This window comes from Triplophysa rosa, linkage group LG2 (assembly GCF_024868665.1).
Source record: "Triplophysa rosa linkage group LG2, Trosa_1v2, whole genome shotgun sequence".
Lineage (NCBI taxonomy): Eukaryota > Metazoa > Chordata > Actinopteri > Cypriniformes > Nemacheilidae > Triplophysa > Triplophysa rosa.
In genome coordinates this window covers 1,947,489-1,962,404 of record NC_079891.1, presented here as the reverse complement: position 1 = coordinate 1,962,404, position 14,916 = coordinate 1,947,489, and the positions used below count along the sequence as shown (strand labels likewise).

The following is a 14,916-nucleotide window of genomic DNA, read 5'->3' as shown; positions in this document are numbered from 1 at the left end:
ACCTTGCTCTCGGCATCATAATAAAAAAGCACCTTTGCCAAAACGTATTGTTTTATTTAAATAAACGAGTTCTCATATCATGCATATGCCTATGAAAAAAAGAGCTGCTCACTAAATTCAGACAGAGAGAATTACAGAGATTACAGAGAGAGAATTTCAATCAAATGTATTTTAATGGACTATAAGACTGTGGGGTATATTTATTTATTGCTCTGATAAAAAAACCACAGGAAATAAATCATGACAAGACAGGGACTTTTTACATTTAACTTTCTTTTTTATTTAAATAGAATTTTAAAGATGAGTTTTTCCCTTCAAGTCACTTTTGCACTGCTTCAAATCTCACAGGTTCAGAGGTATAACAGCAAATATAACATGTGGAACAAACCACCAACACACGCACGCACACATTTCATCATCAAATCAAATTGAGTGAAAGCTTCAAATTATTATTATTAATTATTATATAATTATAAAGCAAATTGGCATATTGTTGTTCTTTATATCATTTTCAAATGTATAGGACATGCAAGTTGTCTGATATGAAAATAACATGTAGCATCATCATAACATAATGCATTCATTTTTTTTACATTACACAACACAACACAACATAGTTTAGGTTTTATGATTAAGTTCTGTGACTCCTGCCATTTATAACAACAGCAAGTCAATGGGGCGCAAATGGCAGCGTTTCCTGAGAATCACATACATGTATTTGAAAAGATGCAAAATGCGTCAATAAATCAGGCGTTTGTGCTAATGCTGATCTGTTTTAGGAAAACTACGTAAAAAACAAAACTGTGTTTATATTTCGTGGGTGCAGAGTTTTACACCACAACCTGATTTACTGTTAATGAGTAAAAGGCCTCAACAAGCCATATATCTTCAATATTAAATTAAATAAATATTTATAATAAATTATACTTAAGTATATCTATATAATAAAATGTATACTGACCATGTGTCCAACTCATCATCATCACTCAAATCAGCACCTCTTCTACAACACTTGTGATGGGAGTATCAGATAAAAAGAAACTGAACTGATATATAAGGACAGTACAGGTCAGATGTCTTAAAGCAGTGAGGTGAAAGGTCCCGGCAGAAAGCTGTTGGGAGTATCGTCCTTCTTGCTCTCAAGAGAAAATGGAGGGATCCGCACATCAAAGAATGTCCCGTTGGGTCTCTCGAGACGATACGAGCCCCTGCACGAATGCAATAATTAACAATAAAAATATTAAAACATATCTGTTATTCATTCACTATTTCTTATTAACACTGTATTTTAACACCACAAGCTATTGAAACTTTGAACTTATCTGTATGAAGAACAGCACCAAACACGTATGATTCATGAGCCGTGTGTGTGTGTGTGAACATACCACATGTGTCCGCTGGGGGACTGCAAAGACACATGACTGCTATACTGGAACGCAGGCTGATCTTTTGATAACACTGGCTCCTGTTAAGCATAGAGTTAGACATAAAGACCAATTTAACGACAGGCACTCTTGGGGTAAGTGGCATTTGACTTATTTGAAACTTCTAAAGCTTTGCCAAAATACATTTATGACTCAAAACAACAGAACCACTGGAGAGGATTTAATGGTAATAATAGAAATGACATTGGTGTTATATTGGAGTCCAGGGCGCGGAGTTCCACCTCATTGAATTTCCATCTTTGTTATCCACATAATAGTCTCCAAACTCTATAGTGGGACTTTCTGTATATGGTTTCAATAAAAAAATATGTCCCTAACTAATAAAAACCATAATGTGTTGGTTTCTATTGGTGGGGTGTTTTCTGGCAGATACTGGAATAAAACCCAATACACACTACTTAACGGGGTTTTGTAATGGTTTTAATGGTCATCAGATGGTGGAACAGTATTTGTAATGGAAACCATTAAAATTTGTATAGGTTTCTTTTGACACGGGCTTTTATGAACAAATTTCCGATTATTTGAATTGGTCTATCATGTATATATTAATAATTTAATATTAAAACAGAGAAGAGACAGAAAAGAACCGTCTGAGCTTACTGAACCTGACTTCAGGAAAAAGTTAAATCTGTGAATGTCACTCACCCGTCCCACGACTCCTCTGCCTCTGACCGTCTCTAACGTACCGGACAGACTGAAGATCCTCCAGTGTCTTTCTCTCAGCTGTACCACCTCATTCCCAAGATTCTCCAGACGAATACAGTACCGCCACTGATCACAATATACATGAAGACATGATCACACACTGAAAAAAAATGATACTTTAAACTAATTTAATTAAATTATGGGCAGTGGTTCCACCCAACAGAAATATGTTATCTCTACTCAAATACTTAATGTACGATGAACTAAACTTAATTGAGTAAAATTAACAACCATGTCCGAATACTGTGCCAAATAAATATAATCATAATAATTGTGTTGTGTTAACTTGATTTATTTAAGTAAATTGAACAAACATCAAATATTATTTTGATCTACTTGATTGAAACATGTTAATTTAAAACGTAAACATTTAGTTAAGCCAAAGCATTACTGTTTTTAGTCCGTTTAACACAATGCAATTGTGTTTGAACATAAAACCTAACACACAGGTGTTAAAACAAAATGAATTGTTTACATAAAGTGAACAGTATCGTAAAATCATTTACGATAGTGCACATGCAAAGACTCAAACTTCTTTAAGACTATATATGAGAGCTTATTTGATAACACCCTGCCAGAAAATAATAGAAATCAACCAAAACAATAACTGCACCTGTCCCTGGTCTTGTATTTCTATTATCACCTATGACAATAATTCTGATCGATTCGGTTGAACAGTAGCATCTACGCGTAGACACTTACCCAGTAAACATTGGAATTCTGTGCTTCCTGGTGATAGAATTAAAAAAGAGGAATTAGGGAAAGATTTATTTATCTTCGAAATGTGTCAGCCTTTACATTTTTTGTTTGAGATATTGAAAAGTTTAAACACACACACACACCAATAGTCACAGTAATGTTTAGTGCTGGGCAACAATTACATTTTTAATCGTGATTAATCATGTGACTTTCTGTGATTAATCGCATTGTTGTTTTTTTAAAGATTTGTTTTTTGGCGTTTTTGCCTTTAATTGTACAGCTGTTAGTTAGAGAGGACAGGAAGCGAAGTGGGAGAGAGAGAAGGGGGTGGGTTCGGGAAAGGACCACGAGACGGGAATCGAACCCTGGTCGCCTGATGCGCAACCGCGCCACATGTCGGAGCACTGCCCACTAGGCTATCGGCTCCGACAATCGCATTGTTAAGCGTAAAATTAAAAAATGAATTCAAAAATAGTGTGATTTTTTATCTTAAAAGTACTGCTATATGAACAGAAAAGGCGTTCCACTCTTTATTACTCGCGGGAAAAGTTCGTTATTTTCGCCTGAGTGACGCGATTCCGACAAATATTTTCAACCTTCGCGGAAGACGAGATTGACGCCCGTTCGCGGCAATCGTGCCGCCCGTTTCGCGTCATTCGCACCGCCTACCGCGAGTTCGCGTCTATACGCGTCTTTGCATTGACTTTGTATGTAATTTACTCGCGCAAAACGCTTAATTTGCGTTTGGTGTGAACCCAGTGTTAGGCCAACCCCAAATGACGCGTGGTGACACCCATCCCAAGCCAGTACCGATCAACATCCCACCCCTTCTGTGACCAATGGTTTGTCTGTCTGTACGTTTCAGAGCCAGTGAGCAACGGACCTTCGAAATTTTTAACGCATGATAAAATAAGTGTCGACGTTAATTAATTAACGCGTTAACTTTCCCAGCACTAGTAATGTAATTACAGTAACATTACAAGTATTGAGGAGTTTACAATTACAAATACAGTTTACCAAATAAATGCTCATATAAAAATGTGCAAATAATGTAGCTCATGAAAAGTGTACGTGATTTGATGGCCAACCAAAAAGCAGTCACACCCGGATGCCCATGTGAAATGGGATGACCGTGACTCGAATGTTTTCTGTGGTCTCACGGTGAACGTCAGACAATTCCAGCCATCGGTGGTTGGTGTCCTGCCATGCACGGAGTGCGTCTCTGGGCACAAACCGAGGCGCTACAAACACATTACACAAGTTATTGGTGCCGCAGTAAACAGAGCATTTATTTTTGGGCAAGAACTTCTACCTTTAGATGGGTTATGCATGAGGAATCTCTCAAACAGTTCGTGCTGAACGGGCACCTGATCTGTGGAGTTATATGGTAAGATATCTTCATGACTTACATAATCCAGACCTGCAAAGAGAGAGAGAGAGAGAGAGAGAGAGAGAGTGTGTGTGAAGTGTTTTATGCATCTGTGACTGGCCGTTTTACCTGGATTTACCTGGAATAGCATAGAGAGCCCTGCTGTCCTCATGGTTGGCCAGAAACGTGACGGCTTCTGTTTGTGATCTCTGAGACTAGCGATGAAAAACACAAGAACGTTTATCTACTTTGTTAGAGAAATATGTGAACTGAACAGTGGAAGAAAGTGGAGAGGTCAGTTGAAAAACAATAGAAGCTTATGGCAAGTCCCCACAAAGAAACTCACTATATGCGGACAGTCTCTGGTGTCTATTAGGACCTGATAGTATGTGTGGGTTTTGCCTTTCACCTCCTTTGACCCGTGAGCTCCTGGAGGTTCGGATTTGCTGCAATGAAGAAGTAAAACTTCCATTACCAAGATATCTACTTTGGACGAGAGTCTAGTGCCAAGTCCAGTTTCTAAATGTAGATCTGTGGTCTGGAAGACGAGACTCACGTTTCAGGAGCAGCGGGGCTGACATCTCTGTCATAGAGTCGCGTGGGCCAGGGGAAGAGAACTACACCTCTGTAGCCAAACACACTGTGCAAGAACAACTGACACAAACCAAATTAAACAATTACTATTTCACATACCAGGGCTCAACATGAAAACACTTCTTCGCTTACCTGTCCTGTCTCATAACTGCCATGCTGTTTCTGCGTCTCAAATACTCCTACTGTTTCCAGAACTTTCCCCTCTGGTCTCATCCTAAACAACATTGACATGCAGAAGACATGTACATGCATATACAGTATATATATATATATACAGTATATATACTGTATATATACACAGTTATTTACTATGTATATAGCTGCGGAAAAAAATTAGGAGACTACTCCAAAATTATTATTTTCAATGACAACGTTTCTCCCAGATTCCAAAAAAACTGTTTTTTATTTGCAGAAACTTGAGATGGGACAAACTGGTCAAAATAACAAAATAATATTTTTCTATATTTGAATACTGCAAAGAAATATTCATTTTTAAATAACACAATCCTAACGTTTTTACAAACAAAACAAAAATAAAAAAGATTTGTTCAAAAATCATGTTACAAATGATTTTTGACACTGTTTAGATGTCAAGACTGCACATGTTCACCTCAAAGTTTTTCAAACTTACAGCATAATCAAATTGAGTCATTTTTCTCCATGCTAATTATGGTTTCTTTTCCAATTATTTGAACCGAAATTTTTTTTTATATTAATAATTTATATTTTCAAAAATACTATACTGTATACACTGTAATATTTATTATAGTTTTTGAATCTTAGTACAGCAAATGTTATACGTTTATTAATTTACTATTAAAGTGATAGTTCACCCAAAAATGACAATTCTGTCATCATTTATTCAGCCTCATGTCATACCCGTTCAAATACTTTGATCTGATGAACACAGAGAAAGATATTTGGAAGACTGTTAGAAATTGTCAATTCTGTGTGTCATCATTGAATGCCATAGTAGGAAAAATGACCAAAGGTGCCCTAAACTGTTTGTTTTCCTAAATTCTTCAAAATATTTCACTTTGTGTTCAACAGAACAAAAAAAATGATACAATATTTTTGTCCTACTATGGTAGTGGATGATGTCACAGAACTGAAAATAGCTAAAATTCTTCCAAATATCTTTCTTTGTGTTTAACAGAACAACAAATTTTAACAGGTTTGAAACAACCTGAGGGTCATTTTCATTTTTGGGCGAACTATCCCTTTAAGCACTCAATAATTTACTTTTGTAAATATTAAGAGAATACTGTTGTGTTTTTCATGAGGGACTTTGTCCTTGTATTGAAAGTAAAGTAAAATATTGTTTTCTTCAATGTAAAAATTATAAAGAGTTTTCAACAGCTGAGCATGCGCACATGTAGCGTGTCAATGTTCAAGGACGGAGATTTCGGTCAACGACGTGCTGAATGATCTCGTTCACTGCCAAGATTCATTCATAATCACCGATTCGTAACCAACAACGCAAACGCACAAATGTCTGTTGACTCGGTAAATCATAACAAGATGAACTCACCGGGAGGACATGAAGCGTCTCTGCTGTACTGCACTGACAGCAGCACATCTTGAGCACTGCCACCGACTTGTGTTTGCTTGATGTCTACTGTTAAAATGCACATTTAATGTGTGCTTTTTACTGTATTTACCAACCCTGCAAAACAATCCCTGTCTTAGGACACAGGCTGCCATCTTTCTGTATTGCGTCAGTGCGCGTGTTAAAGCATCGCAGGTGAAAGTTTGACTGTAGCGCCATCTTGTGCTGTAACGGCACCTTGACATATAGCGATAGTTCACCCAAAAATTAAAAACTGAATGTGACTCTTTATTCTGTGGAACACAAAAGAAGACATTTTGAGAAATGTCAAGTCAATGGGGTTCGATGTTGTTTGGCTATCAACGTTCTTCAAAAAAATATGTTGTGTTCTGCTGAAGAAAGAAAGTCGAATTTTGTGTCAATTGTCACTTTAAAGTTGGTACGTGTTACAGCAAACTGCACTAGATGACAAGAAAAACTAGGAGTCACTCCGGATCATTGCGTAACATTCAACCTGATTATGATTATGATATTTTCTGTTTTGCTCGTAACAAAATAAGCACATATCCCTTCAATATCTTCCTCTGGATTAAAGGATGTAGTTGCATCTGGAACACACACAATACAAGCTCACACCCAAAACACGTCTGAGAACGACTGTAGATTTGAGCACCGGGATTATGGGATGTATTATATTTTATTTGAAGATTATTTTGATGATTATGATACATGGAGATCGGTGTCCGGCAGGAGACCTGGGAGGTCTGCAGTCTCCTCTCTGTTTCTCCCATAATCACTTCGATAGTAATACACCATTCAGATCTTCCAATCCAAATGTAATCTAAGCCACATAAACTGATAAAACATGAGACCTGAGGCTTTTCATTTAGTTTCATTTTATCTTTTAGCATTGTTTACCGCTGTTTTTCGCTTTGTTGTTTGCTCCTTTGTTTTGAGGATGAACCAGGAGGTGCACGTCTCATTGCATTTATTTTGATGCTTTTATATTCATTTTCATAATGTTTCATCATTGTACTTTCTTTTTTAATAATAATACATAGGCTATCATTGTTTTGCGAACAAACGGGAGGCGAAGAAATCACATAGCCTACGCAAAAACTACACGCAACAATGTTAGTGAAATGAATGCTTTTAATTTGGTTAAAAAAAGAAACAACGCGATAGTTTTTACAAGTCAAAACACATCAAACAGTTTAAATCTTGAAATGAGAGAACACAAAGGGACTAAGCTTCCCGTCACACAAGCCATACAAAGAACATTATTTACATTTCCACTTTTGACGTTTTTTTAGTTTGTATTATTACATATAAATAATCAAGTTTGAGATTCACAACAGGCATTGTAGAGCACCATTCGTTTTGTTGCTGTAGGCCTACGGATCTCATGATACTAATAGTTTTCAAAGTATTTATAATTGACATTACTGTATTAAAACAACACTTGTTAGCAGTCTTCCAGGTTGGTGACCACGGCTGCACTATAAATAAGTTCGGAAATATCTCCCAGTGATGTCTGAGGATAGTGAATGACGGCTTGACTCTGTCGATGCACAGCTCCTTCCATACAGGCCTGATGTGCAGAGATCGCTTGCTCCTCAGACACACAACTGTAAATGGACTGACTGGAACTACAATATGACTTCAACTGATGGCCTGAAAACTCTTCAGGAGACGCGAAGCAGTTCATCTGCCAGAGACAGTCTGGCCGATTTTGGAACGGATGTTGAGCTGGTCTGTCGGATGAGAAAGATGCCGATGTATGAGGGTGTCTGTTTCCCCAGGGCGGGACTCCAGGGAGGTCTGGAGAGATGGGATGAGGGAGGTTTTGAGACCAGGGACTCAGTGCTTGTCTGAAGCTGTGCTGATGGTGACCAGGGCTCCTGCTCGCTGTTTGATATCTGTCAGGTCTTTCTGTCTGTTCTGAGGTCAAACCAGGGTTGATCTGTGGAATGGAAGTTACATGGTTGGAGGAAACGGCTCTTGCTGGACTCCTGACTGGTCTGGACAGCTTTTTACTTTTCATACTGCGAGCTCGTCTGTTTTGAAACCACACCTGCAAAAAGAAAAAAAGAAATAAAATGCAATACCAAGAGAGAAATCAACACATTCACTTGGTTCTTTAGTCTTACCTGAATCTTGCTTTCGGGCAGTAACGTGAGCGCGGCTAGGCTCTCGCGCAGGGTGATGTCTGGGTACGGGGTCACCACGAACGCGCGCTCAAGTTCTGACAGCTGCGCGCGGCTGAAGATGGTACTTTTTCTTTTCCTCTGGCCGTCTGGGTTGTTATTTCTTTCCACTTCAGGTGAGGACGACGTCTGTTCGGCTGTTACATCTAAAAAACATGCAACTTTTAGCATGTACACTAAATCGTTATTTTGGAAACCAAGTGACCATTCATATAGAGAATGCGCTTTTCCTCAGTTGTCCCCAACAATAATTAATCATGGTTTTATTAAGGTAAAAAAAAATTGGTTTACATGGTAACCACAAATTTACCATTTCTCACTAAAACTATTGTAATAAAAATTATAATCTGTCAAAAACGCGGTTACACTTTTAATAAAATCATGGTTATTTTTCCTAAAAGATCTTCACATTACATTCATATATTAGGCTATTTATAATCGTCAGCCAACTTTTTACATTTCAACAATTAGATTTTCTATGACATAATACCAAAGTAATAAAAAATCATTCAATTATACAATTATTCAACAAATACATAAAACTCACCTGAATAATGGACCGTGTTTTTGTTCAAAATAAAGTCACTTTCAGTCTCCATGCTTATTTTCTTAACTAGATCGAACGATTGGTCTAAAAATAACGCCATAGCCTTTAAATTACGCAGTAAACGTAGTTTTGTGTTAAGAGGTTCTAGTTCTCTCCACGTCCAAAGATGCAATGATCCAGAGTGCAGCTGAGCCCACCCACTTTATACTCGCTCCTTTTCACACCCACACGCGTCTGTATCGTCCTTCAAGGTGTCATCGTTGGCACAGTGACAGTCCACATCTCTGACCATTCAAGAGTGGAGTAAAAAGCTTTGCACTTTGATCCCCCACCCCCAGTGGGGTGACCTCCTGTCCACGAGTCCGTCTGACAGCTTCATACCCATCTCCCATCGTGGACAGGAAGCAGAGCTTCAGATGTTGTCTGATGGGTCTTCTGCGGTCCTACACATTCTTTATCAAGCAAATAACCAAACACACTTCACCTGCCTGCTGTCTGTCACTGCTCAAATCTGTATAAGAACGCCTACAAGAGAAAATGAAATACCATTTGTACAATAAAGTATTTTAAATAAAACAATAAATTACTAATGAAATTATACTACTAAATTACCATATTAATTTATAGGTTATTATAAATAGAGTTAGATCAATTATAATAAAAACAATATAGCCTACGTGATTAAAAATAAACTTAAAGAGCTCAGATTGTTTAAAAAGTTCCTAAGGGTCTTGTTCCATAAAGAATCATTAAGAAAGAAAGAAAGAAAGAAAGAAAGAAAGAAAGAAAGAAAGAAAGAAAGAAAGAAAGAAAGAAAGAAAGAAAGAAAGAAAGAAAGAAAGAAGAAAGAAATTGTTCTTTTAATAATAACTTTATTACTTTCTTTCGGGAATCAAAATGTGTCATTCTTCTTGACATCGCATCACATGTTTAGCACCATTTAAAAATTTAAACGAATAAAAATAAGTAAATAAACAATAAGCGTTATGGCAAGTAAATGTGATCATATGCCCTGCTTATATTTTTATAATATCCAGTGACATTATTATCTAAGGATGATATTCCTTGTAGGGATTAAGAGCGATGTACAAGCGAATGAACGGTAATCTAAACCCAAGATTATTTTCGTAATCTGTGCGGTTTTTAGTTTTTGTCGGCATGAGGTTCATCACTTTCAGGTCAACATCTGAAAGACAACTGTTGAAAAATGTAACGTGTTCATTTACATGATTAAACCTGCGACGTTCAGATGGAATACACACATTTCACGCGTGGCGGATTCCGGGATCGTTCAGGTGTCGTTAGCGACAGATAGAGGGAAATCTCGACTACAAAGAGATGAAACATGTCAGGCAAATCTGACTACAGACGAATCTGAAAGATCTGATAATGAGGGGAAATCTGATCACAAAGTTCTCTCCTGTTTAGTCGTGTATAAAACACGTCGTATGGTCATTTTTATTATGTCCAATGCATATATTCGTTTACATTAATACAAAACTAATTTTCAGGGACATTTTACCTTTATTATGATATCTATTTTTTTACCCATTTTTCTTAAGCATTTGTTCAATTTTTTATTAGAATCAATTTTCAGTCTGCGCTATCACTCGAGAATCGAATTAACATCAAATACGTAGGTTGTTAATAATGTCCATGATAGTGTAATACCAGAAACAAACACATTTTTACGCAATCTGTTACATGTTTGAAATGGTCAGGAGTGTTTTGTTTTCATGTTTAGTGTGTTCATGTGTTTTGGTTAACAAAAATAAAACAAACAAAAAAACTTAATAAAAACAGTAAATAAAACCCAAAAAAAACAGCCTAATTCTCCCCTGGGACAATAATATAGGGGAATGTTTTACTTTTTCGTGTCATTTTTGCCTGAACCCTATTTCTGACCATGATTTAAAAACAATTTTATATGAGATAAATAAATACGAATTACTTTTTGATCTATCCCTTTTAGCAACATTCAAGTATGCTCGAACAACGTTTTTGCTATTACTTTTAATTGCTGTTTACAATGTTGTTTTTAAGGATGGAAAAAGCAGCGTCCTATAAAAAAAAGCAACCACACATTGTCACAGTATATGTGAGTACAATTTCAATTTTAGGCAGGATGGTAGTTTTTTAGAGCCTTTGGGGTGGGATAGGGGTCATTTGGAGGGTTTGAGAGATTTTAATAATCCCATTAAACACGCACTGATAAAAAGGAGTTGGGAGAGTTTGTTTTACAGTTAACCACACGATGGCGCTCTAACTATCCAAAATTATTTTTATGGCGGAGCGTTTCATTGTTAAAGCAAGCATGGTTAATGGTCCTGTTACTTGCATATTTATTTAGACTTTCATTTGGACGCGAACTTTATATATATATATTTTAGATTTTTCAGGTAGGATGGACTATAAACAAATTATTGTTACAATGATAAATAAATAGATGAAAGAGAAATCTAGAGAAATCTTTCCAGGTTATTTGATTGAAAAAAGATCCAAATTGTGTCCCAGAAATTACTTTATACAAAAATAAAATAGCTGTAGTAATGAATGTGGCACAGTTGTGGCAGTTGCTGATATTCCATACATCCCATTTATATCTTCTGTGACAGTCATTTACACTCAAACAAATGAATGATTATTTGATTATTACAGTTGTTGTTCATGTATATTTATATTAAATTTGTGTATTATATTTGTGAGGCTGTCACAAGAATACGCGCAATCTGACCAGGAGGAGGTTGACTGGGAGGGGCCTATGGTCCCGCCTCTTTTCGAGAAAGCTTGTATTTAATAGAAAGAAAACGTCAGCATTATAAGACATGTCAGTTATATACAAAACGTAGTATACTTACCAGATAAACTATAATGTTATAAAGGTACAACAAACGCATTTTCAATTGCAACTACCCCTTGTGCTCAAGAGTACACGCCTTTCCACATGACGTCACGGGCATCTGGCGGGAGTCGTTCAAACATTTTACACGCGCTGGCAGTGTTGACTAGGGATTTTGTGTTCTTTTTATAGTTCCTTTTATTCGTAGAAATGATCGGACAGAAAAGCATCACGTCGTTTTTCTCGCCAACATCCAAGAAAAGGAATCTTGAAGAGTTGAATACATTTAACGATGATGCAAAAGATGATGTAAGTAAAATAACGTTACATTACTGCAACGGCGCGCGTGGTGGACAGTCGAATATCTGAATTAAGACGATTATAGTTTAGCTCATGTTTATTTATTCGCTATGGTTTTGTATTAATTTACGAGCAAATAGATTGGAGGTGCGTATCTTCTGCGAACTTGCGCAGACCGGTCGGTGTATGACGTCAAAGAACCGCGATGGCAGAATGCTCCAGATGCCCTGGAATTGCTCTCGCGGTACTTTGACTTCATAAGTTGGACGGTCTGCGCAGCGCCACAAGAGGTCAAACTCCTATATTGTAACGTCTTTATTCCATGGCATAAATGTTTACTACATGTATTTGTAAAGTGTGCATGTTTCATTATTCTTAAATACAACAAAAGTATTTCCCGCTAAATGTAGTTGGTCACTGCCGGAAGTAGTTTTACGTCACTTGGCCAAAAGAAAGCAGCCCAAAGCTATTTAAAGATATTATGCTACGGACTTAGTAGACAGTTCGTGGACACACACTTGTTCGTTATAGAAACATCAGTTTTGCATTTTGTGCTGTAACTGCAATATTTCAGTCCTTTGTTTTTTCGCTATGAAGTTAATGAGAAAACTTCCATGTGTTCATCGATTACAGATGCACGGGCATCATGTTTTCAAACACCTTACTCCTTAGACTTTTAAACACATCAATGTCAGGCCGTTCTGTCAAACGAACATATATTTCAACCAGATATACCAAAATATCGTCGCAGGCGAAAAAGCAGAAGAAGGAGAGCAGCGATGTTATATCGTCACCATCACCGAGTCCAGAGCAACTGGAGCGGATCGCCAAAAACAAAGCGGCGGCTCTGGTGCGGCTCAACTCCCACCAGCATGTTCCAGACGGGATCGGAGAGAGCTGGAAAAAAGCCCTGAACAGGGAGTTTGGAAAGGAATATTTCAAATCAGTAAGACACTTTTACTTCACCCAGAAATCTTATGAAAACGTTTTAAGGTGTCTGGGTTGATTTCAAAAATTAAAGTTTGAGAAATATCTGCTGCACTAAAATGTGTGACAAGCGTCTTCACTATACATGTGTTTATATAGGAATATAAGGACAATAACTTAACAATGTTTTTTTTTTTTTTGGCAGTTAATGTCTTTTGTTGGTGAGGAGAGAAAAAAGCACACCATCTATCCGCCTCCTCATGAAGTTTTCACCTGGACACAAATGTGTGATTTAAAAGATGTGAGTTTTGTGTGAAGAACGTCGTCTTAGATTTTAAAATATTTTTTAAACGTTTAACATTCATAAAAAATAAAAGTCTAAGCCTAATAAAGAACAAAGAAACACATTAGAAAGAATGAAAAAAAATATTTTCTTTAGTTTTCAGTGTTTATTGAGGTGTCGTCCTGTAAGATGTCCAGTCGTGAGCAATGAGTGATTTGGCATAAATATTTTGAAAATCATTTCTTTTGTGACGGCAGGTAAAGGTTGTGATACTGGGCCAGGATCCTTATCACGGACCTAACCAGGCTCACGGGCTGTGTTTCAGCGTTCAGAGACCTGTGCCTCCTCCGCCGAGGTATTACTTGACAAACATTTTTTGTGTGGGACTGAAAGTTGTAAATTACGAAATAGGACGAAGGCTCATATTATTCTTTTATGATGCTCGCTATTCACAGCTTGATCAACATGTTCAAAGAACTGGCATCAGACATAGAAGGCTTTGAGCAGCCAGGCCATGGAAATCTAACGGGATGGGCAAAGCAAGGTTAACTTTGCCATGTCTTACATCTATAAATTACACCACTAATGATATTATACTACACATACTCCGATTTGTTTCGAATGACATACATAACATCATTCATGTACGAATGAAATGTAACCACCCTTACAAATGTCTTTTTCAGGCGTCCTGTTGCTGAATGCTGTGCTAACCGTGCGCGCACACCAGGCTAACTCTCACAAAGACAAGGGTTGGGAGATGTTCACAGACGCTGTGGTGCAGTGGCTCAATGCTAACTCGCAGGGTCTTGTTTTCATTCTCTGGGGCTCATATGCACAGAAGAAGGGGGCTGTCATCAACAAGGTACGTTCTGAACTAAGTGGAATTCGTCAAGCCTAAATATGCGAAGAATGTCTGCAGGAATGTTCCGGCAGTTAATGTTTTCTTCTCGTCGATTTCTAGAAGCGACACCATGTTCTGCAGGCAGTCCACCCTTCGCCGCTGTCCGCCCACCGCGGCTTCTTCGGATGCAAACACTTCTCGAAGACAAATGAACTGTTGACAAAGTCAGGGAAGGAGCCCGTGGACTGGAAAGCACTGTGACGTTTTCCTCTCCGAGTCGGATGGAATGTCGTCAGCCGTGTTTGGAGGACAAACTTCTTTGTTTTTGTTCTGTCGTGATACACTATCTATTTGATTTACCTAGCTGCATAGGTTTATAGTATACACTATTTGCTTGTCGTTTAACACTGAATTTTTCCATGCACTTTCTGTTTATGGCTCAACTGTTTAGATTTAGTTGACATAAGGATTGTTTTATCCAGATAGCTTTGTGATCACTGTTTGTGATGTGTTCCTCCTGGTACGATTTAAAAGGTATCAGTATGGCTGTAAAGCTGTTTGTTATGCAAAACAATAAACTATTTTTTCTACTGAACATTACCTGCACT

General features: G+C 37.5%; 3 protein-coding genes across 4 annotated transcripts; 1 reads left to right on the top strand and 2 right to left on the bottom strand.

Annotated features, from left to right (window-relative positions):
- Positions 1-269: 269 nt before the first annotated feature.
- LOC130550462 (polymerase delta-interacting protein 2-like) lies at positions 270-6,550 on the bottom strand. Its single transcript, XM_057327943.1, has 11 exons — positions 6,344-6,550; positions 4,945-5,026; positions 4,775-4,872; positions 4,565-4,664; positions 4,358-4,433; positions 4,162-4,269; positions 3,954-4,090; positions 2,853-2,879; positions 2,091-2,216; positions 1,386-1,465; positions 270-1,208 (listed from the first exon to the last, which is right to left on the bottom strand). Exons 1-11 carry the CDS (start codon positions 6,514-6,516, stop codon positions 1,079-1,081), a joined length of 1,137 nt encoding a protein of 378 aa, XP_057183926.1. The 5' UTR covers positions 6,517-6,550; the 3' UTR covers positions 270-1,078.
- A 797-nt stretch (positions 6,551-7,347) lies between these two features.
- Positions 7,348-9,215, bottom strand: sebox (SEBOX homeobox). Its single transcript, XM_057326766.1, has 3 exons — positions 9,116-9,215; positions 8,512-8,714; positions 7,348-8,435 (listed from the first exon to the last, which is right to left on the bottom strand). The coding sequence occupies exons 1-3, from the start codon at positions 9,213-9,215 to the stop codon at positions 7,827-7,829; spliced, it is 912 nt and encodes a 303-aa protein (XP_057182749.1). The 3' UTR covers positions 7,348-7,826.
- Positions 9,216-12,051: 2,836 nt separating this feature from the next.
- Positions 12,052-14,908, top strand: unga (uracil DNA glycosylase a). 2 transcript variants are annotated; one of them, XM_057358210.1, is made up of 7 exons: positions 12,052-12,263; positions 13,006-13,200; positions 13,387-13,482; positions 13,722-13,819; positions 13,920-14,008; positions 14,151-14,329; positions 14,429-14,908. In XM_057358210.1, exons 1-7 carry the CDS (start codon positions 12,165-12,167, stop codon positions 14,567-14,569), a joined length of 897 nt encoding a protein of 298 aa, XP_057214193.1. In that variant the 5' UTR covers positions 12,052-12,164; the 3' UTR covers positions 14,570-14,908. The 2 variants fall into 2 exon arrangements, with proteins under 2 accessions (XP_057214193.1, XP_057214184.1); XM_057358201.1 differs by lacking the exon at positions 12,052-12,263 and having other exon boundaries at positions 12,709-13,200.
- Positions 14,909-14,916: the final 8 nt, after the last annotated feature.

What these genes read in the sequence shown, in the direction of transcription:
- LOC130550462 (XM_057327943.1), bottom strand. Translation starts at nt 6,516, where the DNA reads ATGGCAGCCTGTGTCCTAAGACAGGGATTGTTTTGCAGGGTTGGTAAA. An exon ending in AGAATTCCAATGTTTACTGG is followed by an intron (nt 2,217 to 2,852) that starts GTAAGTGTCTAC and finishes TATTGTGATCAG; the next exon opens with TGGCGGTACTGTATTCGTCT. An exon ending in TCCCCCAGCGGACACATGTG is followed by an intron (nt 1,209 to 1,385) that starts GTATGTTCACAC and finishes GCATTCGTGCAG; the next exon opens with GGGCTCGTATCGTCTCGAGA.
- sebox (XM_057326766.1), bottom strand. Translation starts at nt 9,215, where the DNA reads ATGGCGTTATTTTTAGACCAATCGTTCGATCTAGTTAAGAAAATAAGC. An exon ending in AAACACGGTCCATTATTCAG is followed by an intron (nt 8,715 to 9,115) that starts GTGAGTTTTATG and finishes CATGTTTTTTAG; the next exon opens with ATGTAACAGCCGAACAGACG. An exon ending in TGCCCGAAAGCAAGATTCAG is followed by an intron (nt 8,436 to 8,511) that starts GTAAGACTAAAG and finishes TTCTTTTTGCAG; the next exon opens with GTGTGGTTTCAAAACAGACG.
- unga (XM_057358201.1), top strand. Translation starts at nt 12,901, where the DNA reads ATGTTTTCAAACACCTTACTCCTTAGACTTTTAAACACATCAATGTCA. An exon ending in CCTGTGCCTCCTCCGCCGAG is followed by an intron (nt 13,820 to 13,919) that starts GTATTACTTGAC and finishes CGCTATTCACAG; the next exon opens with CTTGATCAACATGTTCAAAG. An exon ending in AGGGGGCTGTCATCAACAAG is followed by an intron (nt 14,330 to 14,428) that starts GTACGTTCTGAA and finishes GTCGATTTCTAG; the next exon opens with AAGCGACACCATGTTCTGCA.